At 45.3% G+C, this 24,888-nt stretch overlaps 1 protein-coding gene across 1 annotated transcript in view; it reads right to left on the bottom strand.

The window, feature by feature from the left end:
* COLEC10 (collectin subfamily member 10) overlaps positions 1 to 24,888 on the bottom strand; it is a 370,568-nt gene that overhangs the window by 1,950 nt on the left and 343,730 nt on the right. Inside the window, exon 5 of the mRNA XM_086966145.1 lies at positions 954 to 1,049. Coding sequence (XP_086822271.1) covers positions 954 to 1,049 — 96 coding nt within the window. The remainder of the gene's footprint in view (positions 1 to 953; positions 1,050 to 24,888) is intronic.

The raw sequence follows: 24,888 nt of genomic DNA, 5'->3' as shown, positions 1-24,888 counted from the left end.
CTATGTGAATTTAGAAAACTGTTTTGTCCTGATAAAGGATGTATACAATTGATGACATGCACAGTTTAAAAAGCCATGAAAGATAGTAATGGAGTAGTAAATGGACTTGTTTCAATTTTTATGGAACTTGTTTTTTTTCACTGTGTTGGATATATATATATATAACATGTTACCTACTGGGGGTCGCTAGTAGGTGGTTATAGTTAGGACCATGTTTATTGACATGTCTATATATTGGAGCTTTTTGACGAATCTTTGCAAAATTTACCAGCGAACTCGTGCAGGGAAATGTAGAGCTCTGATTGACCGCTAATAACTCAACCAGAAAGTTTTGGCAGCCATCTTGGGACTCCGCTTCAGCCAAGTCCCCCATAAAATGTACAAAAAAGAATAGGGGGCAGGGTAGGAATTCCCTGCCCCCATATAGTAGGTCCAGGAACCCAAAAGACCAAAAAAGCGAGAAAAAAAATAAAAGCAACAAGCTTGTGCTTCCTTGCTTGTTTTTATTAACCCCCGGGTGGGCCAGGTTCCGGGGGCATACTTTAAAGAGAGGAGCGGGCGCAAGGTCCCCCCTCCTAGGGATTATCAAAGTTCCGGGGACCGCCACCGCCCAGGGCCATTGGTTATGATGTATGGGGGATGACTTCCTCATGTTGCATCCTAGAAGCCGCGAGTTACATTATTGTACCATATGTGTCTGGGGCATTAGCAGTCTATAGAAACGTGGTCAGAGGAGATGGCCCTCGTAGTCGTCTTCTGCCAAAATATAAGTATTGATACAGAAACATATTATTCTTCAGTGCAAAGAGGCCACTTTCTCACCCGAATGGTGTTGCAAGGAAGTAAACAAAAAAATTTAACTATTGATTTGTGACATGCCCAGACCCATTATTTACACACCTCAAAGGCAAGAGGATTAAACAACATCTAAAGGTTACCTCAAAAATACTTACCAGTTTTAACAAACTTCAGTGATGTCTTAAGTCGAGCAACATTAACATCCAGCTGTCCCACCACCTTGCGGTACCGGCCACAGTCGCAGAAACTTCCTGATGAAGGACCGTAATGAGAGAATGTTTAGTTGCACTGCTCAGTCAAACACAAACAGATAAACATATGAACAAAAAGATCTTTGAAAATGTCCCTTTAAAGGCGACCTAGCACACCCGATCTTTCACTGCCCCAAGGTTAAAAAATTCTGGCGCAAGGTAGGCGAACATATAAATGAAATAACAGGTGCCCCAATCCAGCTTGAGTTCCACAGCTTAGCCACAGGCTTTATGACCCCCACAATCAAATCCAGAGAGGACAGAGACCCGATTGATCTCCTACTAACAACGGCGGTCAAGACAGTACTGAACAACTGGAAAGACACGGGGAAGGCCTCTTTCAAAACCTGGTTCAACTGGGTCACCTTCCTAAGTGGGGCAGACACCATAACGGCCAACCACACAACGAAGACACACACAAAGTGCGAAATGTGGCTCTCTCTGGACAACTACCTGTCCTCGCACAAGCCACCGTAGACTTCAAGCAAGCAACGCCCCTGCAGGAGTCATAATCCGGTCCTAGAATAGTAATGCACGCCCTCCAGCACCACAACCAAACTAAAATCTCCCTATACCTCCCACCTTTTGCTTCTTCTCTTTCTCTTTTCCTGCCACTGAGGGGGTGAACAATCTATGCCGCGAAAGGGACAATCTCACCGACCGCATGAAGGTACACAAGCCCGACTGCAAATGCAGGGAGGGGCGGGAAGGACGGGGGCTGAAAGCCGAGATGAACCCACAAGAAGACGCGAACAGGACGCAATGCCAGGACTATGCAACCAGTCAGAAATGCCAAATACCAATGTTTTGGTATGTGATATTGTTACCTCTGTCCCCCCTCAAGTGTAATGCACCGTGTATATATAATTTCAATAAAAAAGTTACTGAAATAATAAAAAAAATGTCCCTTTATTTAGTTTATCCTTGCAACAGTGTGAGCATGCGTCCATGTTGTTGCTGCTCACTCTTCACACCATAAATACCCTTAGCTAACTACACTGGTAATATAGTAGTCACCTGGCTTACATTTTATCAGTCGCAGTGATGGAGAAGAAATGACTGGAATCTAGCCATTTCCTATCCTTCACTGCTACTGACAAAAAGTTAGAGTGACATATACAGCGCCTAAAGGGTGCATTCAGAGGTCTATTGGGGGGAAAGATCAACTTCTCTGAACTCTAACTGAATCCCTACTGAATGCTGGGAACCCCACCTAAGCCGTTCTACTATTCAAACCTCAGAAGCAAGTGCACATCTAACAAATACACATATTTTAACATTTTGTATTTAATTCATACAATTAAAAAAAAAGAACATCGACATTTTGATTTGCATACTTTCTTCTTGTAGGTGCATACCAGTGTTACAGTTTAATAATTCTGTGCATATTTAACTTGATGCTTCGAGGTGGCAAGCTGGGTAAATGTGAAGTATTGTCTGGCAGGGAGGTGACGGGGCAAGCTAGGTTTGGGCAGGTAAGTTGTGGGGGAGATCCCAGAACTCTGCATCGAGTGAATGGAGCCCTCGGCGTAGAGCAGGAGGGGCCTGGAAATAGCGTGGATAATGGGAAGACAGACAGTAGACCCTATAGGGATGAATGTGGGTGTGGCAGAGGCTCATGGATTCAGCTGCCCTGGAGTTTTGGTGAGGTGCACAGCTGGGACTGGAAAGTTTCCAAAAGCAAAGGGGTCAGTGGATGTGAGTCTGAGATAGTTCCCATCCTCCCTCCATCAGAACAGCTAGATTTATAACTGATAGATCCCGCCTTTCCCTTTTTCCCTGCAACCCTACCTCCCTCCTTGGGATGAGCTGCAGCACAAGGCTGGCATACACCTTTACATGTTCCTAAGATTGTATTCGGAAGTGAGTTAATGATGGTGGTGGTAAACTCTAAGACCAAAGAGACCCCGGTAAAAAGGACTCCCAACCTGCCATGTACCACCAGTTTGAAAAAGGACACTTGAAAGTTTCAGAAACCGTAAATGGGTCTCATTGGCCAAGCTGGAAATAAGTCCTTTCTGCAGGAAGGTATTTCTGATTTAGGTGATGAAGCATTTTGGTAAGGTGGATCAAGGATCCTAAAAGTAACGTAGATGACAATCAATGGCTGGGTTCTCAACAATCAAACAAGGCAACGCATGCGTCTCAAATGTGTAGGATTAAACAGACCCTCTAGAGTCTCCAATACCAAATTACCCACCGAAGGCCTGCAGTTAGGTCTTGTGTGTCCATTGCTCCACCCCACTTTTTGTTTCCACAAATTACCAATGACATTAGAAATAAAGGAAGGAGAGGAGGAAGAGGAGGGCATGCTGGATACACTTTAAGCTTTGCCATACCAGCATTTGGCCCTGTGGGAGCTATGGCAGGAGCGTCCACATTTGGGACATCGCTGGCTGCCCAGCTTGCACCTGGGACACAAGGAGGCAATGCGCAAGTAAACAGAGAGGGTGACCTGAACCTGTGACCAGCAACACGATTGACAGTGAGGCGCTAGATGACTGTGCGAAAAACAAGAGGCGAACTAGACAACCGCACACTCTCAATCTAAACCTCATGCCTAGTCACTCCCAGCTAGACTCCGAACAACTGGGGCTCGCAGGCCAGCTATTACCCTGGAAAGCCTTAAGTGCACCGCAAGCTGGCTAGCTGGATCCTCTGTAATGAAAGCCTATGAGGTGCAGCACACACTATTGCAGTAATATGGCACCCTCTATATCGTATGTTTTGCTTAGTCACATGATTGTCTTCTTTGTGTGTCCATAGGTAGCCCATATCCTCTTTTACCTTTATGTGTCACACCACATTCTTCTTTGTTTATGTGCTGACTCATTATATACCTTTTATTTCATGTCTTTCCTTGTCTTCCCTTATGTTCTTTGTCTTGTGCAACCTTTACTTTTGTTATTGCAGTTCATTACCAGCCTGTCATCTGTGATTCATTTTGTATTTTGAGTCTGTTAGAGAAGACAGTTGATAGAAGGTTTGTCTAGAGTGCTGCGAATCAGGTGAGCTTCAAGGAATAAACTTGTTATTTTTACCACAATCTTCTAGATACATTGATGAGGACGATACCCCATGTAAATCCCCAGTTAGAGAAAACAGACGTATCATTTTTTCCCCAGAGTTTTATATGGCACGTACTTGGCCCAAAGGTATAAGGTATCAGAGCTCTTTACACGAGCACCAGTTGTGTTACACAAAGACACATTCATTTTTGTTAGGCATGGGGAGATTAAGTGATTTTATGGCAAGACCGGAGGCTAATCTTATTGCAATCTTCTTTTAATTAGCATACCACAGCCACTTTAAAGAACATAGAGCATTGTGACACAAAGAAATTCTAACCCAAAGAAAAGGTCAGAACACTAATAACTCATCCTTTTTTTTTTGGCTGCCGTAGCGGAGATAAGTAACCTCTTAAACTCTCTGGTTTACAATGCTTTTCCTTACTTTACATGTGCTTACCTTTATCTTTCCGCCTTCTGCCCTGATGCATACTGTTGTTTTCTAACTGTGAGCCTCTCTTGCTCTTATTGTTCCTTTTTATCCTTTTCTGTTTCTTACTATTGTTCTTGTTCTTAACTACCATACTCACGGAGACACACTCACGGACTGTTTCCTTATTTGTTACTTAACCCCTTCGACGCTGATGACGAGCTGGGCTCGTCATCGCGTAGCCTCCTCGCACGCTGATGACGAGCCCAGCTCGTCACGCAAAGTGCGTTTTTAAAAAACCCAGCGTGCGAGCGGAATTCCGCTAGCGCGCATTCTGTTAAGTACACCTTAACTCGCTTTTGGGCTCTTTCCCACCCTTGTTTTCATTCCCCATAATAAAGCGACTCTTAAATCCGCTTTAGATTTCTTACCGGCGTAACAACGTGGCTAGCACACCATGGTAGCCTTCTAGGTTACCCCTTGCGCCACACGCCCGCATTGCTAGGAGCTTCAATAATGCTCCGGACACGGACGAGTGAATGCTTGCCTCCTGAGAAGCACCGCAATCCAGTTTCCACTCTCCTTTTCCTTCCCTGTCTGAGAGGAACTCTTTCGACCACTTCTCTCCACATAGCGAAACCCATTTTTCCCTCTCTCCTCACACCCGCATCTTGCCTGCAATAAAAAAATAAGCGTAGAAATAGTTGTAGGTCATCCGGTTATACCCTACAAGGGAAAGAGTTGTAGGACTCTACGTGCCTACGTAGTGACGGCCATTTTAAACCTTTGGGATACTTTCCATTAAACCTTAACCATCACACGCATTTCTCCTTTCAAATGAGGCTGACAGTTGATCAGCTGTTTACAGTTTAACACTTATAGCGTTTTCTTACATTTTGTTATCCATTTTTTACCCTCTCTCTCCTATTTGTTGCTTTTTACTAGACATTCTTTGCTGATTAGCATGGACCATCATGACTTACCTAGTCTGGCTACCTCCTCCAGCTCCAACAGTCCATTGAGGACAAATTAAAACAAATGTTGGAAACCTTTTCAAGGGAGCTTGAAAAGAAAATGGATACAAAGTTAGAAAATGTATCTGTAGAAAATAAAATAAAAACTCAGACAAAGAGAGGTTTTGGTCTGCCAATGAAGACCCGCTTAATAAGCTGGCAGGCAAGACTGACAGGAAGCGCAAAAACTTACAACCAGCTGGTCCTAGCTATAAAAGGGTTAAGTTGTCTGATTCAAGGAAAATATCTGTGCACATGAATATTGGTGGTGTCGAGGACACACAAAGGGACCATGGGATGGGTCCATCTAATGAATCAGAAGTGCAACTAAATGCTCGCAAACATAAGGTTGTGCAATGTGACGACTCCTCTGGGAGCACTGAGGTGGAACTGAGCTGTCCTCTGATTTAGATTCAGATACCTCTGAACCCCTACCTCCAAAGGACAATGAAAAGCTCATTATTTTGGAGGATCAAGACTTAGGGGAACTTACTGACCCCTTCGGAGAACTGATGTTCGATCATTCCTTACTTAAACACCCCATATTCCCTGAATGGACCCCAGCTGCACATGTGGCCAACTACATGCAGTTTTGGCTCAGAAAACAAATACCTAAGGAGGTCATACTACGCCTCAGATCCGAATGTCCTAGACCATCCATCCCTAATAAGATTACTCAAACCCCAGATCAGGACCCAAAGATAATTGTATTTATTTCTAAAGGTGGAAGAGACCCCAGGAAAGGACTAGACAAAGGTCTTCGGATGTGTCAGGACAGACTCCTCGATCCTTCCGGTCCACTGACAAAAATCTTTGATTTAACCGAAGATGCCTTTGTTAACAACTCGTCCCTTAATGTCGAAGAACTAAGACAATGGCTACAAAGAGCAGTTTGCCTGCTAGGTAATGCTAACACCACCTTGAATGTCGAAAGAAGAAAAAGTATCCTCCTTAAGATAGACCCCAAACTGGTGGAACTTGCTAATAATGAAGAAGGACAGGAAGCTAATGGTCTACTTTTCAGGGATGACTTTATAAAACAAATGTATAAATACGTACGAGCTTTTAGCTCAATTCAAAAATCCTAAAGAGACATTAAAAAGGTATTCTACAGGTGTGTTTTTGGATGACCGGGCGATCAAGAAGTTGATTTACCAGCTGAGGACAAGCTATTTCAAGGACCTTGTTTCAGAGAGGTTTTAGACCAAATCTCTACCAATCCCAATATTCATATACAAGCTTATACCCTCAGAGACAAGGGTTTGGAGGAAGAGGCTCTCAAGGAGACCCTTGTTCAAGAGGCACAGGTAAGCCTAGACCCTTCTGTTACCCCTATAAAGATAGATGGGAGACTAGCTCAATTCGCAGGAAATTGGTTATCAATAACAAAAGACCCTTGGGTGTTGCAGACTGTTTCGGGATATCAGAAAGATTTTGTGGGGGAACCTCTCCAAGATCATATCCCAGAAATCATAAGGTTCGATGAGGAACTAACAAAATTAGTAGACCTTCTAGAGAAAGGTGCCATCAGGGAATGTCTAGAGTCCACCAGAGGTTTTATAAGCAATGTCTTTTTGGTCCAGAAAAAAGAGAAAGGTATGAGACCAGTTATAAATTTAAGGATTCTCAACGATTGGGTGGAGTACCATCACTTCAAAATGGAAGGTCTTCACCTAAAAAGAGATATCCTACAAACCAGGGACTGGCTGACAAGATTAGACTTAAAAGATGCTTATTTAACAATTCCTATTTGCAAAGACCACCAAAAATATCTCTGTTTCAGATGGGGTGGAAAAATGTGGGAGTTCGTTTGCCTACCCTTCGGCCTGTCTTTGTCCCCCTGGTGTTTCACCATGGTCCTCAGGCCAGTGGCAGCGTATTTAAGGGAAGGAGGGGTACGTCTAATTATCTATCTAGACGACATTCTCATAATGGATCAAGTCAAATCGATAGTGCTAGAGCACACCACTTTGGCAATAAACCTTTTAGAGGATCTAGGTTTTGTGGTAAACAGACAAAAGTCTTGCTTAATTCCAAATCAAACTACTCAATTTCTAGGTTTCATGATAGACACTATCCAAGGTCAACTCAAACTTCCAAGAGAAAAACTAAAACATATAAAAAAGAATTAAGAAATGTACTATCCTTAGACAAGATTTCCCTATTTTCCTCTATGATTCAAGCCATTTTTCCTGGTCCTTTGAACTATCGGGCGCTCCAACGTCTGAAGAGCAAACATCTAAGAGATGAGTTGAACTATTCGCAAGAAATATCTCTCACCCAGGAAGCCAGGGAAGAAATAATCTGCTGGTTAAAAAATATGGAAGACTGGAATGGGAGATCAATTTTTGGGTCCCTCCCGGATCTGATGATAGAATCGGATGCAAGTTTGTCAGGATGGGGACCTAACTGTGGCTCAGTTTCTACTGGTGGCCTCTGGAAGGAGGAAGAAAGGAGTTTACATATACACGGTTTGGAACTTCTAGCAGGCTTCTTTGCTATAAAAAGCTTTACCGAGAATTCTGCAAAATGTTCCATTTTCTCAAGAATGGACAATGTCTCAGCGATCAGATATGTCAACAAGCTCGGGGGTCCGAAATCGAAAGATCTAGCAGACTTGGCCAAAGTTTATTGGGACTATTGTCTGAAACAGAATATTGTAGTTCAGGCAGAACACATTCCTGGTTTGAACAATATGGAAGCAGACTGGTTTTCAAGGAACCATAGGGATTCAAGCAATTGGCGCCTGAACAGAGAAGTTTTTCTAGCACCGATGGACATATTGGGTCCTTGCCAGGTAGATCTTTTTGCGGACAGAATAAATACCCAACTAAAGACTTACTTCAGTTGGCACCCGGATCTAGAATCCGCAGGTGTCGATGCTTTCAGATAAGATTGGAGGTTTCTGAAAGAATATGCCTTTCCTCCCTTTTTAGGTTGAGGACCGTAGGCTGCGCTTGCGCAGTCTCGGTCAGAGATTTAATGTTTCTTAGTAGTTTCTTAGTAGGGGGCTTGAACCCACCCCTCTTCTCCATTGGCTGGCTTCCTAAATGGAGGCCAGCCATTGGAGGAGAGGGGCGTCACTCCGTTCAAACCCCGTCTTTTTCAAATTCGGGGGCGTATTTATTGCAGTTTTCTCGCCGTGACGTCATCCGTCACTCAACAAAAAACACTCCCCCAGTCTGAAAAGGACGGGCTTATCCGCAGCTGCTGCCACCATTTTGCTTAGAGTGTGGTACAGTGCTTGTTTTTGTCCATATTGTGTCCCTAGAAATGTATCATACTCTCTAGCCGTCCGTATCCACGTGTCTTCACCAGCCTCTGCCATAAAAAGTATTCACAGACTTCCGGATACTGTAGTCGTAAACACACTCTAGAACTACAATTCCCAGCAAGGTCACAGTATTAAGCGCATGTGCAGTACAGCCTTTCATCCTTTTCCGCTTTCTCTTGCATTGTGGGAAAGAGAGTTTATAATGTCACACTTGTCATATAAACAAGGCCTATGGAGCGCTCCTGTGCACCACGGTTCCCAGTGAATTGTGCGTGCGCATACCCCAGTCGTGCCCTGACGATATGGTGTTGCTGCTGCTGCTGAGAGTCACATGTGCTGCTGTGTCCCTTGCTCGCTGCTGCCCTCTTGTGCTCTGCTGCTCCTCCTCTGGTCTCTTGGCGGTCGGAGGCCATGTCTGCCCCCCTCCAGCCCGCTCCCGTATTTGTCCCGGGCGGATGAGACAATGAGCGATAATGATGACATCGAGGTGGAGAGTGATATGAGTGTGACCCTTTATTCCTGGGAGCGGGGGAGGTGTGAGGGGTTCCCGGGGAGGCGCCCCTCCCCTATATTTTGTTCCCGGTGCTGCAGCCTGTGACAAACAGTAACGTCTCTGTGTTTCTTCCTGTGTGTTTTTCTCTCCCCCTGCAGGAAGAGCTGCAGACCTTCCACTCCGAGGTGCGTACCCGGGCCTTCAAGGCTTTCTTTATTTTGGGGTTTGTCAAGGCCGCGTTTTGGTTAATCCTGGGCAAGTGGTGGATGTCTGAAGGGTCAAGGGATGCACATGATCCTGTTAAGATGGTGGCGAGTCCATTTGGCTACTGAGGATTATTGAATGAGAGGTGGCCAGTAAGCGTGGGTTTTTTATTATGTTTATGTTGTTGTGAATGTGCGTCACTGGGCTGTCCGTGCACGCTGTGATGCCCTGAAAGCTGATGGACGATTGTTAGTACTGTGTGGTAAACACATGGAGCTTGTGGGCATCCTAAGCCAGTTAGCGTCACAAAGGGGGGTCTAGTTCATCATCAGTAAATCCTGTCTGCTTTATATGTGAAGGTCCATAAATGGGTTTCAGTTGTAGGAAGTGAAAGCAATTCCGCTAAGAGGGTTGCCAATCACTCTATCGTACTTGGGAGTGTTGAGCAATGGGAGGGGAATGGATGGACTTTGAGAGATGATGAACAAAGGCATTTGTTGAGGCCAATGTTTTCAACGCTCCAGATGATGGTTGTTAATCATCTATAACGAAAGTGAGCATTTCGAAACATTCTGAGACTCTCACGGACGCTGTAGTATCTCTTATAGATGGCCCAAAATTTGGCTGGCTGTCCTGCCCTCCCTCATTGCTCGTGCCTGCTGTCCTGCCCCCCCTTGTTGCTCGTGCTTGCTGTTCTACCCCCTTCGTTGCTTGCGCTTGCTGTCCTGCCCCCTCGTTGCTGGTGCTTGCTCCCCTGCCCCCCTCGTTGCTTGTGCTTGCTGTCCTGCCCCCCCCTCGTTGCTCGTGCTTGCTGTCCTGCCCCCCTCGTTGCTCGTGCTTGCTGTCCCCCCTCGTTGCTTGTGCTTGCTGTCCTGCCCCCTCGTTGCTTGTGCTTGCTCCCCTGCCCCCCGTTGCTCGTGCTTGCTGTCCTACCCCCCTCGTTGCTTGTGCTTGCTGTCCTGCCCCTCGTTGCTTGTGCTTGCTCCCCTTCTCTCCCTCGTTGCTTGTGCTTGGTGTCCTGTTCCCCCTCGTTGCTTGTGCTTGCTGTCATGCCCCCCCTCGTTCCTCGTGCTTGCTGTCCTGCCCCCCTCGTTGCTCGTGCTTGCTGTCCTGCCCCCCCTCGTTGCTTGTGCTTGCTGTCCTGCCCCTCGTTGCTCATCCTTGCTCTACTGCCCACCTCGTTGCTTGTGCTTGCTGTCCTGCCCCCCCTTTGTTGCTTGGGTTTGCTGTCCTGCCCCCCTCTCGTTGCTTGTGCTTGCTGTCCTGCCCCCTCGTTGCTTGTGCTTGCTGTCCTGCCCCATCGTTGCTTGTGCTTGCTCCCCTGCCCCCTCGTTAGTTGTGTTTGCTCTCCTGCCCCCCCTCGCTGTTTGTGCTTGCCCTCCTGCCCCCTCATTGCTTGTGCTTGCTGTCCTGCCCCCTCGTGCTTTCTGTCCTGCCACCTCGTTGCTGGTGCTTGCTGTCTTACCCCCTCGTTGCTTGTTGTCCTGCCCCTTCGTTGCTTGTGCTGGCTGTCCTGCCCCCCTCGTTGCTTGTGCTTGCTGTCCTGCCCCCTCATTGCTTGTGCTTGCTGTCCTGCCCCCTCGTTGCTTGTGCTTGCTGTCCTGCCCCCTCGTTCGTTGTGCTTGCTCTCCTGCCTTGCTATTGGCATTGTAAATGACAATGCCATTTATTTATGTTTTAAAAAAATAATAATAATAATGTCATGAGCAATGCCAATAGCTCTAACTTTAAGAATGCGGAGACCATTGCATTGTAAACGCTTGTTGATGATTACCCGAGTAGCTGCGATGGTCTTCAAATAGAAGGTCTCTCTGATTCTCGTGACCCCCCTTTGGAAGTCTCAAGGGTGGTACCCTATGTTGTTAGAAATGTTAGTGGATTACCCGGTTTTACTTCCGATATTCCCAGAAATTCTCCTCGGTCCTTCAGTAGAACTGCACGATCTAGTTCTAGGTGGAGAACTGAGAATGGTTGCCTGGAAAATTTCAGGAATCTATGGGAAGTGCCTGGACTTTCTGAAGAGGCATCAAACCTCATTAAAGAGTCTTGAGCACCAGGAACGCTTACCATCTATCGATTGGCTTGGCAGAAATGGGTTTGCTGGTGTATTGAAAGGAACTTTGATCCCTTTTTGGTGGATGTTGTGGTGGTAGCTAATTATCTATCAGAATTGTTTGGAAGTGGCCTAGCTTACAGAAATATCAATGTTAATCGCTCTGCTATTGCTGCTTGTCATGTTTTGGTTAATGGCTACTCAGTAGGTCAAAATGTTCTTATTAAAAGACTATTAAGAAGTTTTAGGATTTCAAAACCACCCATTTCTAGATACAATTCCCTGTGGGATGTTTCTAAAGTTTTACAACTTTTAGACAGCCTGGGTTCAAACGATTCCTTTCCCTTAAACTGCTTTCCTTCAAACTGACAACCTTCTCCGATGTTAAGGCCTTAGATATTTCTAACAGAGTTTTTTCTCCAGAAAGTATATGTTGTTATTTAAATAACAGAACAAAGACTAATTCTCAAACAATTTTCTATCCTTATCTTCAGGATTATGTTACTTTATGTGTTGTCAGATGTGTTAAAGAATATGAATTTAAAACGTCTCTTTTAAGATACATTTTCAAACAGTTACTGATTTCTTTCGGGAAACCTCATAAACCTGTGTCATCTTCAACTTTAGCAAGATGGGTTAAAGATGTGATGCGAATGTCTGATGTTGATGTTAGCATGTTTAGCGCTCACTCTGACCGTGTTGCCTCTGCTTCTCAAGCCTTTCTGCAAGGAGGTTCCTTGAATGATATTCTTAAATGTGCGGATTGGTCAAATTATATGGTTTTTCACAAGTTTTATTTTAGACCTATTGAGAATGCTGCTTCATGTCTATTAACAATGCTTTAAACTTGCAATAAGATTAGCCTCCGGTCTTGCCATAAAATGTAGATTTTCTCCAACTTTGTTGACTTGAAAGTCTGGATTTTATTACAGACACGGAGGCTAATATCATTCCCTACCTAATCCCATCCCTTCATTCACTTGTCTTTCTTTACCTTTTAGGCAGTGCTCAACAATAATTTGGATAGAATTCTTAAGTTGGATATTTCCATATTCTCTCATGTTCACGAGATCTGTCTCCCCTTGAAGAGGATTCTATGGATTGGGACATTTATTCTCTTTGTTTTAATAAGTTTGTTTATGGCTTACTTAATTTATTTTGTTTGAAAAAGAAGGATCAGTTGTTAGTCTTCTGATCTTTTATTGGGTTAGAATTTCTTTGCGTCACAATGCTCTATGTTCTTTAAAGTGGCTGTGGTATTCTAATTAAAAGAAGATTGTAATACTATTAGCCTCTGTGTCCTTAATAAAATCCAGATTTTCTGCTCAACAAAGTTCGGGAAATCTACATTTTTCCAGAAACTCAGGATGTTGAGCGTCATTGCAGTGACTTGAACCCGTTTCCCCACATTTGAAGTCGATAGCCCTAGCAGTTATACCATATACTCTCCCCTAGCAAATCTGATTGATATCAAGAAACAATTTCCCAAAATCCATGAAAACATTTTGAGATTCCATCAGAAGTTACAGACTATATTAGAATGTTTTACTCATAAATGGGTGCAGTCGCTGAGGTTGGTGGTGCCCAATTAAGTGAGAGTTTGATTGAGAAAGGCAATCAGCCATGGCATATACTTGCTTTTGATCGTGCCCTGGCGGCAGCTAATGCTGGACAGCTAAAGGATGTGATGGATGAGTATGTAGTGAAGGCAAACTGGACGGAAATCGCTTGCATATTAATTAGGAGGCTCATTTATGTGTGTGAAAGATATGCAGACTTTGCTTGGGTGATGGAACAAGCACAAGAAGCTGTAGGTTGTGCTTTTGGGCAATGATTACTATTAAAGGTTTCTAAAAATTGGGATTCAGGTTGGCAGAGGTATGGACCCTGCCCAAACAGGAAACACAATCTTAGTCAGGGTAAGTCAGATACACACCATAAATTACCTGTGTTCAGCCTCTAGTAGCTTGGCACAGAGCAGGTAGGCTTAACGTAATAGGCAATGTGTAAAGTATTTGTGCAACACTTCAAACAGTAACACAGCAAAAACACCACAAAAAGACTCCACACCAGTTTAGAAAAATAGAATGTGATTTTATAACTAAACCAAACCAAAACAACGAAAATCCAATTAGTAGAAGTCAAGATATCAAGTTTTAAAGATTAAGAGTTAAAAACAGTGCTTAGAAGCAATAGGTGCCTATTGGCTTATCTGTTCGCGCTGGACCGGGGCAAAGTCGAGATTTTAGGCCAACCGCGATGGAGTGCAGGCCAGAGACAGGGGCTACGCAAGCCCTCTGAACAAAAGTACCTTGATCCTGATTGCCACAGCGAGATGCGGAGTGCAGCCTAGGGATGCATTGGTGTCTTTACCGCAGTAGAGGTGATTCTTTGTTTTTCTCCATGCAATGCTAGCAAAGCATTGGTTCCTAAGATAAAGTGCCAGTTCTGAGATGCGTTGGTTCTGAGTACGATGCCCTGGGTTTCACCTCACAGTGGTTGAGATGTATCAATCGTCTCTCCTGCAGTGGCGGCGCTGCAGTGGTTCCGAGACGATGCAACGGTTATGAGTGCGATGCACTGGTTCTGTTCCTGCAACAGAGGCAATGCATCGATCCTGCCTCAGGCAGCAGAGAATCTGCCAGTTCTATGGGAGCAAGCACCTGGATCCACTTCTAATGGATCAGGCACATGAACAGGGGAGAAGACTGTGATATCCCTGAGTCATAGAACAGTAGGCAAGCCAGAATGCCCGTGGAGATCACTCTTGGTTCAAGCAAGAGTCCAGTTCTACCTCAGCAGGGCAGAGGGTAGCAGGCAGCAGGGTAGCACAGCAGAAACCCAGTTCTTCCAGAGCAGCAGTCCAGCACAGTGGCAGTTCTTGTTGCATTATTTCAGTGCTTCCATTGGGCAGAGATTCTTCACAGGTCAGAAGTGTATGATTTGGTGTGGTCAGAGATCCAGTACTTACACCCAGTTGTGCCTTTGAAGTGGAGGTGACTATAAAGGTGGGTTTTGATGTGCACAGAGGTCCTCCCTCCCAGCTCAGGCTCCAGACTCTCTACAGGAAGCATGCAACCCTTTGTGTGGGGACAGGACACTGCCTATTCAGGTTTAAGTGTCAGCTCCTCCCTCCCATCCTGCCCAGGATGACCCATCAAGAAGTGAAAGGTTGCTCTGACTCCAGACGCAATACAGGGGGCATGCAGCCCTTTGTGTGGGGTCAGCACACTGCCTATTCAGGTTTAAGTGTTAGCTCCTCCCTCCCATCCTGTCCAGGATGACCCATCAAGATGTGGAAGGTCGCTCAATCACATTGTGGCTGCCTACACGGATTGCACAAAGTCAGCTTTCACCCACCCCAGACGTGTATTGGAGACAAGCTGCAGGCAAAAGAGCTAAGGGCAGGGAAATGTCATCCTTTTAAAAGTGCAAACACACAATATCTAGCTGACTGTTTGAAATGCTGTCAATTATTTTAACAGACACAGACCAAAACTATAAATGTCTTGGTCTACATCATTTAATTATTTAGATACATTATATGAAGACTAATTTTTTGAGTTCACAAGACAGATTTGGACTACACTTCAAAATTATATACCATTAAAACAGACTTACAAAGAATTTCGAAAACATTTTCAAAGAACAATTACATGTGAGTGTTAGCCAGTCAGAATCAACAAGGTAACCCACATTTCATTTCATCACAATGTTAGTGAAACATTTGGGGTTACCAAACATTGGGGACAAAACATTGAGGACAACAAAGGGTTTATACATTTGAGACACAATATTCCCCTTCGTTGTTAATTCTACTTGTATGAGAAACTATTCCCCTGATGGTAAAGCGTGCCGACCCGTTTCAAATCCCACTTCATTAAACTAACAGCTGCACGAATGTCTTCAAAAGAAAACTGACACGCACCTTCAAGGTTGAACGTTCCTTGCGTCTTCATTAAAAGATTAGTCTTGCATGTGACACGAACATCTCTCCCTTTCTATTAGTCCTGAACAGATAGAACTCCACGCTACACGCAGTAGCTGCATGGGATAAACGAACGGCTGCACAAATGTATGCCCTATCCTCTTTGAAAAAGATGTACCTTGGTTCAGTCTGGCCTTTCATAACCCCAATCCTGATACTTCCGAAGATGTTCCTGCACTGATATTTTTATAGAATGATGGCTTCTATTTTCCAGATCAGAGCATCAGACCTGCCACTGTACACCTCGCGAACACTGCTTGCAGCTCCATAGGTGAGAAACTGCAGCATCTTTTTAGAGCATAGTGAGTGTGACCTAAACATCCCTGCTTCATCCTATGATTTCATTCTGAGTGACCTCAAGAGTCCTGAACTATTGTGAACAGCCCAGTGAACAGTATGGAATTTACAATGTTTTCGGAAACAAAAGCAGACGCCCTGGGACTGGAACCTATTACGTCACCTATGCTGTCCCTGTCATGCATGAGAACAACAGGAGAAGACCCATAAACCTCGTTGGGATGGGTGTATCATGTGAGTAAAGACAGTTCCCAACAGGTATTATGCGAAGACAGTTTTTGAAATGTATGCAATATGCATTACAAAGAAAGGAAAACCAAGGAGTCAAAGGCTTTTCAGAAAGGGTAATCTTTTTTTCAAAAGCAATAGGAAAAAACTTTCAAGGGTCAATACAGTTAAAGCAGCACTGTACAGAGTGGATCTTGTGACAACCCGGTGACACTTGGTGCAGGTGCTATATACAATCAGTGACAAGTGGGTGTGCAAGTGTTAAAAACAACAGCAAAGGCGACGCATTAATCAAGGTATAAACATCAAATAATGGCCCCAAGAGAGACAAGTAACAATCACTTGAAACACAATTATTTGTATGGGAGCACAAGACGTGAAATGCGTCGTAAAATTCAAGCTGTCTAGTCGACGGCGTTTCGATCCCCATTAGTCGGGATCGTCATCAGGACGGGGTTGTCGATAGGAACAGTGCTGTGGACAGAAAGGGCAGTTTGAGCGCGGGGTCTGGGGTTGGCGAACGGGCAGGGGAAGGGGACGTGCACAGGTGATTGATCCGGTCTGAATTACGGACTAAGGAGTGTCATGATGTGGGGGGGGGTGAGGGCCGGAATGGGCCGGGGGTTAGTGACATAGGGAGTGGCTAGGGTACTGCAGGATGCTGGGTAGAAGCCGTTATAGCTCAGTAAGCCTAGGTGGTAATTAAGCTAGTGAATAGGGTCGCCGCATATGGAAAGTAGGAGACTCACACTTAAGCTCTGGCAGGAAGACGTAGTTGAAATCCTGTTTTAAGACTCGATGGTCCAAGGTTACTGGGGAGCAAGTGGTAGACAGAGTTTTAGAGGAAGGCTAAACATATTGGCTACGACTAGAAACCACGGTAACTGTAATTACCTGAATGTTTCTTCCGTCTGGGCAGCGAGTGGTACTTGCGAGGCCTGAGGTGGGGAGAGAGAGGACAAGTACTCAGAGTGAGCCCAGTACGGTATCAAGAGACCACTACAAGTCTCGATGTAAAGGAGCGCTCGACGCGCGGTGCAAATTGTCTCTTACCTGACTGAATCAGGGCTGTGGGCCGTAACCGGGACTCTGCTGTCAAACGGGTTGCAGGCAATAAATGCGCTAGCTACCCGCGGCCGTGTTCTTCCCCAATATAAATCAGGAAGTAAACGGCTTGGGGGCGGAGTCACGTGACTGCCAGGGGCGGAGAGGGGGAGTGTCCGGCAGGGATACCGGAGAGGTATTGGCTAGTGAGAGGGACTCCTAACAACATTGAAGGAGGACTAGAGGGTGTGTAAGGAGGTTGCCTTGGTAACACTCGAGAAAGTCGAATCAGCAATAATTCAGACCGAACGCGCATAACGCGGAGGGTGTGTGTTAGGTGGGAGTTAACAACGCTCAGGTATTGGACGGAGACGGGCAAGCTGTGAACATGGTTACTCTGTTACTATTAGAGTTGCCCCATGAGACATCGTGAGAAACATTTAGGAATGTATACACTAGGCATTTTTGCATGATGCAAATAGGATAACGCGGGTCATCCAAATGTCAGGTCATTTTAATCGGGCTTACTTATGGCATAGGAGTTATGGGGTAAAACAAATGATTTAACATGTGAAGATACGGGTCTGGTATAAAACCGGGTGGTTAGATACATGGTGATAGTCTATATAGAGGGACAATTGACTGGGACCTCATCCGAGGTAAAATGATACTGACATTTACAGTGGACTTCAAGGTATTTTCCAACGACATCACCTTTCTATGCATCAATCAAGAAACAGGCAGAAGAGGGATAGATATATACAGTTTGAAAGAGTGGACGGAGGAATTAGATGGAGATGGTGTTTGTCCACTCATCAAGGGTATTTAACCCCTGGTTTACAGAGTCCACTCGTGCAATCCATTTGCATTCTGCTCTGTTGAGTAGGGCTGCCATGTTGCCACCCCTGATAGGCAGTGTTGGTTTTTCAATGACTAACCATCTTAGGTCAGTGTCCGTATGTGATTTTTCCAAGAAATGTGCGACCAGTGGAGCCGTAAGTACTTTGCAGTTAATTCTGCTTTTGTGCTGTATTATCCGTTGTTTGACCATTTGGGTGGTCTGGCCAATATAGATTAGTTCGCATGGACAGCGGATAGCATAGATGACGTTTTGGGTCTTACAGTTTGAGTGGTGAGAAAGTTGATGAGTCTGTCCATTATAAACAAATTCCTTGGTGTTGTAGGTTAGCTCACAGACGCTACATGATTGGCATTTGAAGTGTCCAATTACTGGGGGCATTCCCCAGGCCGCAGTGATGGTATGTTTGTCCGTTGTGGCAGTGGGCCATGTGATGGCTCGAACCAGATGGTTTACAATGTTATTGCCTCTTTGGTATGAGAAAAGCGGTGGTTCATGAAATTGTTCATCAAACCTTAACACTGCCCAATTTTTCTTGATTATTTTTGCTACTCTGTTGCTGTCTGGGCTGAAAACAGAGACAAAAGGGATTCTGTTCATGGATTTTTTGTTTTGGTTCGGCACTAGTAAATCCTCGCGATGGTTATACCACGCGCGTTTCTTCGCTTGGTTAATCAGGCGTCGTGGATATCCCCTGTTTATAAGCTTTAGGGCCAGGATGTCTGCCTCTCTGAAGTAGTCCTTGCGCCATTTACAATTGCGCCGGATTCGGAGGAATTGGCCGAATGGAAGTCCATCTCGTAAGCCCCTTGGATGGTTACTAGAGTAGTGCAATAGGGTATTTCGTTCTGTTGGCTTACGGAAGAGCGATGTTCCAAGTTTACCTTCTTCTGCGTGTATAATGACATCTAGAAATGGTAGATCATTTGATTTGGTCTCACTTGTGAATTTAAGATGTTCTTGTGAGGAATTTAGCCAGGTCATGAAGGGTTGTAAAGAATCGGCTGTTCCATTCCAAATCAATAAAATGTCATCTATATATCGACGCCACAAATGGATTTGGGGTCGATACGGGTTGATGGAGTTCAGAATCAATGATTTTTCCAGATTATGGACATACAGGATGGCAAAGTTCGGGGCAAAACAAGCGCCCATAGATACTCCCTTGATTTGGAGGTAGTATATGTTTTTATACATGAAGTAGTTGTTTTGTAATGCCACTCTCAGGAGGTCCATGATAAAGTCAGTAGGGATTTTTGAAGGTTGGGGTCTGGAAATTAGTAGATTTTTGATTACCTCGAGTCCTTCATGATGGGGGATGTTGGTATAAAGGGACTCGATGTCCAGGCTGGCCATGGTTTGAATGTCCAGTTCAAAAGGTTGGTCTTCTATGGTGTTGATTAAATCCATGGTGTCGCGTATGTAGGTATCGGTAATGGGTACAAATTCCTTAATGACTGCATCCAGATACTTTCCCAGGGGTTCCAAGATTGAACCACAGCCTGATACGATGGGACGTCCAGGTGGGTTATTGGCGTCTTTGTGGATCTTTGGAAGGACATATAGGACCGGGGTCCGGGGATGGGGGTTGTTCAAGAATTCGAATTCCTTCTTGGTGATGATATTATTATATCTGGCTGTAGTAGTAATACAGAGAATCTTCTGTATGATATCTGCCATAGGATCTTTGGAAAGAACCCGATAGTGTTCGCGGTTGGTAAGTTGTCGCTCCACTTCTTTGTCACACTGTGTGTTATTTAGAACGACAATTCCACCACCCTTGTCTGCGGGCTTGATGACAATCTCTGAGTTATTTTGCAGGGTATTCAGGGCTTCTTTTTCTGTAAAGGGTAGATTGTACGGAATGAACCGTGGGGTAGTTTTAAGATCCATTACTTCCTTGAGGACGAGCCGCTCAAATGTTAGAATTTCAGGTGTCATCTGGCTGGACGGCGGATTGAAGGTAGATGGAAGCCTAAATGGGGAGATTTGATTCGTTCCGGTGTCTGGTTTGTCAGCAAAGAAATATTTTAGTCGTATTCTTCTGAAAAATTTAAGAAGGTTCGATTGTAGTTCCAAGAAGTTGGTTCTGACTGTTGGCACAAATGAAAGACCACGTGAGAGAAGTCCAGTTTCTTCTGGGGTCAGGGTATGGTCTGATAGATTGAAAATGGGGATGGACATAGCAGTGGTGCTTACTTCCTGATTATTGATTACTGTGGTTGTCCCCACTGATAGTACCGGTTGCGAGTTTGGCGGTAACCTGGAACTGGGGGTTGGTATTGTTTGGTTCTGGTTTGGCGGTTCTGTGGTGGTGGTGGATGTTGTCCGCGTCTGCGGCCTCGTCCTAAAAAACCGGGGGGTAGTAGTGGCTGTGGTCCAGAAGTTGTTGCGTCTGCGTCCTCCGCAGAGCTATTGGAAGAGACAGAAAAAGTGACTCGTTGGTTGTTTCTGTACCGTCCCCAGTTCTGTGTTCTTGGAGGGTTTTGTTGGGTGTTGTAAAATTCCTCGTTCAGATAGGGATATGTATTTTCAACCTTATAGTTTTTTATGTCCTTCTCTACTTTGTTGACCTTTTTATTAATTTCGAATGCATTAAAGGTGGCGATGGTACCGTTGATTTTATCCAAAAGGCTTTTGGCATCGGTGAGGGTTGTATGGGCTTGAATAAGTTTTTCCAGTTCTTCAATTTCTTTCAGTTCCAAGCGACTATGTTCTATGGCTGTGTCTATCCCCAGGACCATCCAGTGGCGAGAGCACGTGGTCGCTAGATGGCTAAAGCTGGTCCTGAATTTCATGTCTTGGGTAAAGATCGCCGGGGTGTTACGAATTTGGAGCCCCAGGGGAATGACACCTGAGCGTAGATAATCCGTTAGCATCCGGGCATGCAAGTCGGTTCTGATCTGTTTTTTCTTCAGCTTTTCGAGTTTGTCCAAGAGGGCACGAGAGGTATTGGGGGTAGTGGATGTTGTCGCTGACTGTGGTGTGCCCGACAATAATGAGGGACCAGTCAGTCTTGACTGGATGTATTCCTCTGAGTAGGTGAGGGACTCCTTGGACATCGTGTGTAGGCCAAAAGGTAATACACAGATGACTACCCAATTGAATGAGGTATATTAAATGAGGTACACAAAGATACCGCTCTCGCAGCAACAGCTGCTCCTAATATGTATGAGAACAACAGGAGAAGACCCATAAACCTCGTTGGGATGGGTGTATCATGTGAGTAAAGACAGTTCCCAACAGGTATTATGCAAAGACAGTTTTTGAAATGTATGCAATATGCATTACAAAGAAAGGAAAACCAAGGAGTCAAAGGCTTTTCAGAAAGGGTAATCTTTTTCTCAAAAGCAATAGGAAAAAACTTTCAAGGGTCAATACAGTTAAAGCAGCACTGTACAGAGTGGATCTTGTGACAACCCGGTGACACTTGGTGCAGGTGCTATATACAATCAGTGACAAGTGGGTGTGCAAGTGTTAAAAACAACAGCAAAGGCGACGCATTAATCAAGGTATAAACATCAAATAATGGCCCCAAGAGAGACAAGTAACAATCACTTGAAACACAAATGTTTGTATGGGAGCACAAGACGTGAAATGCGTCGTAAAATTCAAGCTGTCTAGTCGACGGCGTTTCGATCCCCATTAGTCGGGATCGTCATCAGGACGGGGTTGTCGATAGGAACAGTGCTGTGGACAGAAAGGGCAGTTTGAGCGCGGGGTCTGGGGTTGGTGAACGGGCGGCGGAAGGGGACGTGCACAGGTGATTGATCCGGTCTGAATTACGGACTAAGGAGTGTCATGATGTGGGGGGGGGGTGAGGGCCGGAATGGGCCGGGGGTTAGTGACATAGGGAGTGGCTAGGGTACTGCAGGATGCGGGGTAGAAGCCGTTATAGCTCAGTAAGCCTAGGTGGTAATTAAGCTAGTGAATAGGGTCACCGCATATGGAAAGTAGGAGACTCACACTTAAGCTCTGGCAGGAAGACGTAGTTGAAATCCTGTTTTAAGACTCGATGGTCCAAGGTTACTGGGGAGCAAGTGGTAGACAGAGTTTTAGAGGAAGGCTAAACATATTGGCTACGACTAGAAACCACGGTAACTGTAATTACCTGAATGTTTCTTCCGTCTGGGCAGCGAGTGGTACTTGCGAGGCCTGAGGTGGGGAGAGAGAGGACAAGTACTCAGAGTGAGCCCAGTACGGTATCAAGAGACCACTACAAGTCTCGATGTAAAGGAGCGCTCGACGCGCGGTGCAAATTGTCTCTTACCTGACTGAATCAGGGCTGTGGGCCGTAACCGGGACTCTGTTGTCAAACGGGTTGCAGGCAATAAATGCGCTAGCTACCCGCGGCCGTGTTCTTCCCCAATATAAATCAGGAAGTAAACGGCTTGGGGGCGGAGTCACGTGACTGCCAGGGGCACATTATGTATGTCCATAATCTGGAAAAATCATTGATTCTGAACTCCATCAACCCGTATCGACCCCAAATCCATTTGTGGCGTCGATATATAGATGACATTTTATTGATTTGGAATGGAACAGCCGATTCTTTACAACCCTTCATGACCTGGCTAAATTCCTCACAAGAACATCTTAAATTCACAAGTGAGACCAAATCAAATGATCTACCATTTCTAGATGTCATTATACACGCAGAAGAAGGTAAACTTGGAACATCGCTCTTCCGTAAGCCAACAGAACGAAATACCCTATTGCACTACTCTAGTAACCATCCAAGGGGCTTACGAGATGGACTTCCATTCGGCCAATTCCTCCGAATCCGGCGCAATTGTAAATGGCGCAAGGACTACTTCAGAGAGGCAGACATCCTAGCCCTAAAGCTTATAAACAGGGTATATCCACGACGCCTGATTAACCAAGCGAAGAAACGCGCGTGGTATAACCATCGCGAGGATTTACTAGTGCCGAACCAAAACAAAAAATCAATGAACAGAATCCCTTTTGTCTCTGTTTTCAGCCCAGACAGCAACAGAGTAGCAAAAATAATCAAGAAAAATTGGGCAGTGTTAAGGTTTGATGAACAATTTCATGAACCACTGCTTTTCTCATACCAAAGAGGCAATAACATTGCAAACCATCTGGTTCGAGCCATCACATGGCCCACTGCCACAACGGACAAACATACCATCACTGCGGCCTGGGGAATGCCCCCAGTAATTGGACACTTCAAATGCCAATCATGTAGCGTCTGTGAGCTAACCTACAACACCAAGGAATTTGTTTATAATGGACAGACTCATCAACTTTCTCACCACTCAAACTGTAAGACCCAAAACGTCATCTATGCTATCCGCTGTCCATGCGAACTAATCTATATTGGCCAGACCACCCAAATGGTCAAACAACGGATAATACAGAACAAAAGCAGAATTAACTGCAAAGTACTTACGGCTCCACTGGTCGCACATTTCTTGGAAAAATCACATACGGACACTGACCTAAGATGGTTAGTCATTGAAAAACCAACACTGCCTATCAGGGGTGGCAACATGGCAGCCCTACTCAACAGAGCAGAATGCAAATGGATTGCACGAGTGGACTCTGTAAACCAGGGGTTAAATACCCTTGATGAGTGGACAAACACCATCTCCATCTAATTCCTCCGTCCACTCTTTCAAACTGTATATATCTATCCCTCTTCTGCCTGTTTCTTGATTGATGCATAGAAAGGTGATGTCGTTGGAAAATACCTTGAAGTCCACTGTAAATGTCAGTATCATTTTACCTCGGATGAGGTCCCAGTCAATTGTCCCTCTATATAGACTATCGCCATGTATCTAACCACCCGGTTTTATACCAGACCCGTATCTTCACGTGTTAAATCATTTGTTTTACCCCATAACTCCTATGCCATAAGTAAGCCCGATTAAAATGACCTGACATTTGGATGACCCGCGTTATCCTATTTGCATCATGCAAAAATGCCTAGTGTATACATTCCTAAATGTTTCTCACGATGTCTCATGGGGCAACTCTAATAGTAACAGAGTAACCATGTTCACAGCTTGCCCGTCTCCGTCCAATACCTGAGCGTTGTTAACTCCCACCTAACACACACCCTCCGCGTTATGCGCGTTCGGTCTGAATTATTGCTGATTCGACTTTCTCGAGTGTTACCAAGGCAACCTCCTTACACACCCTCTAGTCCTCCTTCAATGTTGTTAGGAGTCCCTCTCACTAGCCAATACCTCTCCGGTATCCCTGCCGGACACTCCCCCTCTCCGCCCCTGGCAGTCACGTGACTCCGCCCCCAAGCCGTTTACTTCCTGATTTATATTGGGGAAGAACACGGCCGCGGGTAGCTAGCGCATTTATTGCCTGCAACCCGTTTGACAGCAGAGTCCCGGTTACGGCCCACAGCCCTGATTCAGTCAGGTAATAGACAATTTGCACCGCGCGTCGAGCGCTCCTTTACATCGAGACTTGTAGTGGTCTCTTGATACCGTACTGGGCTCACTCTGAGTACTTGTCCTCTCTCTCCCCACCTCAGGCCTCGCAAGTACCACTCGCTGCCCAGACGGAAGAAACATTCAGGTAATTACAGTTACCGTGGTTTCTAGTCGTAGCCAATATGTTTAGCCTTCCTCTAAAACTCTGTCTACCACTTGCTCCCCAGTAACCTTGGACCATCGAGTCTTAAAACAGGATTTCAACTACGTCTTCCTGCCAGAGCTTAAGTGTGAGTCTCCTACTTTCCATATGCGGCGACCCTATTCACTAGCTTAATTACCACCTAGGCTTACTGAGCTATAACGGCTTCTACCCCGCATCCTGCAGTACCCTAGCCACTCCCTATGTCACTAACCCCCGGCCCATTCCGGCCCTCACCCCCCCCCCATCATGACACTCCTTAGTCCGTAATTCAGACCGGATCAATCACCTGTGCACGTCCCCTTCCCCTGCCCGTTCGCCAACCCCAGACCC

The sequence above is a fragment of the Lissotriton vulgaris genome, chromosome 4_1 (genome assembly GCF_964263255.1).
Source record: "Lissotriton vulgaris chromosome 4_1, aLisVul1.2, whole genome shotgun sequence".
Classification (NCBI taxonomy): domain Eukaryota; kingdom Metazoa; phylum Chordata; class Amphibia; order Caudata; family Salamandridae; genus Lissotriton; species Lissotriton vulgaris.
This window is presented reverse-complemented; position numbering and strand designations above follow the sequence as displayed.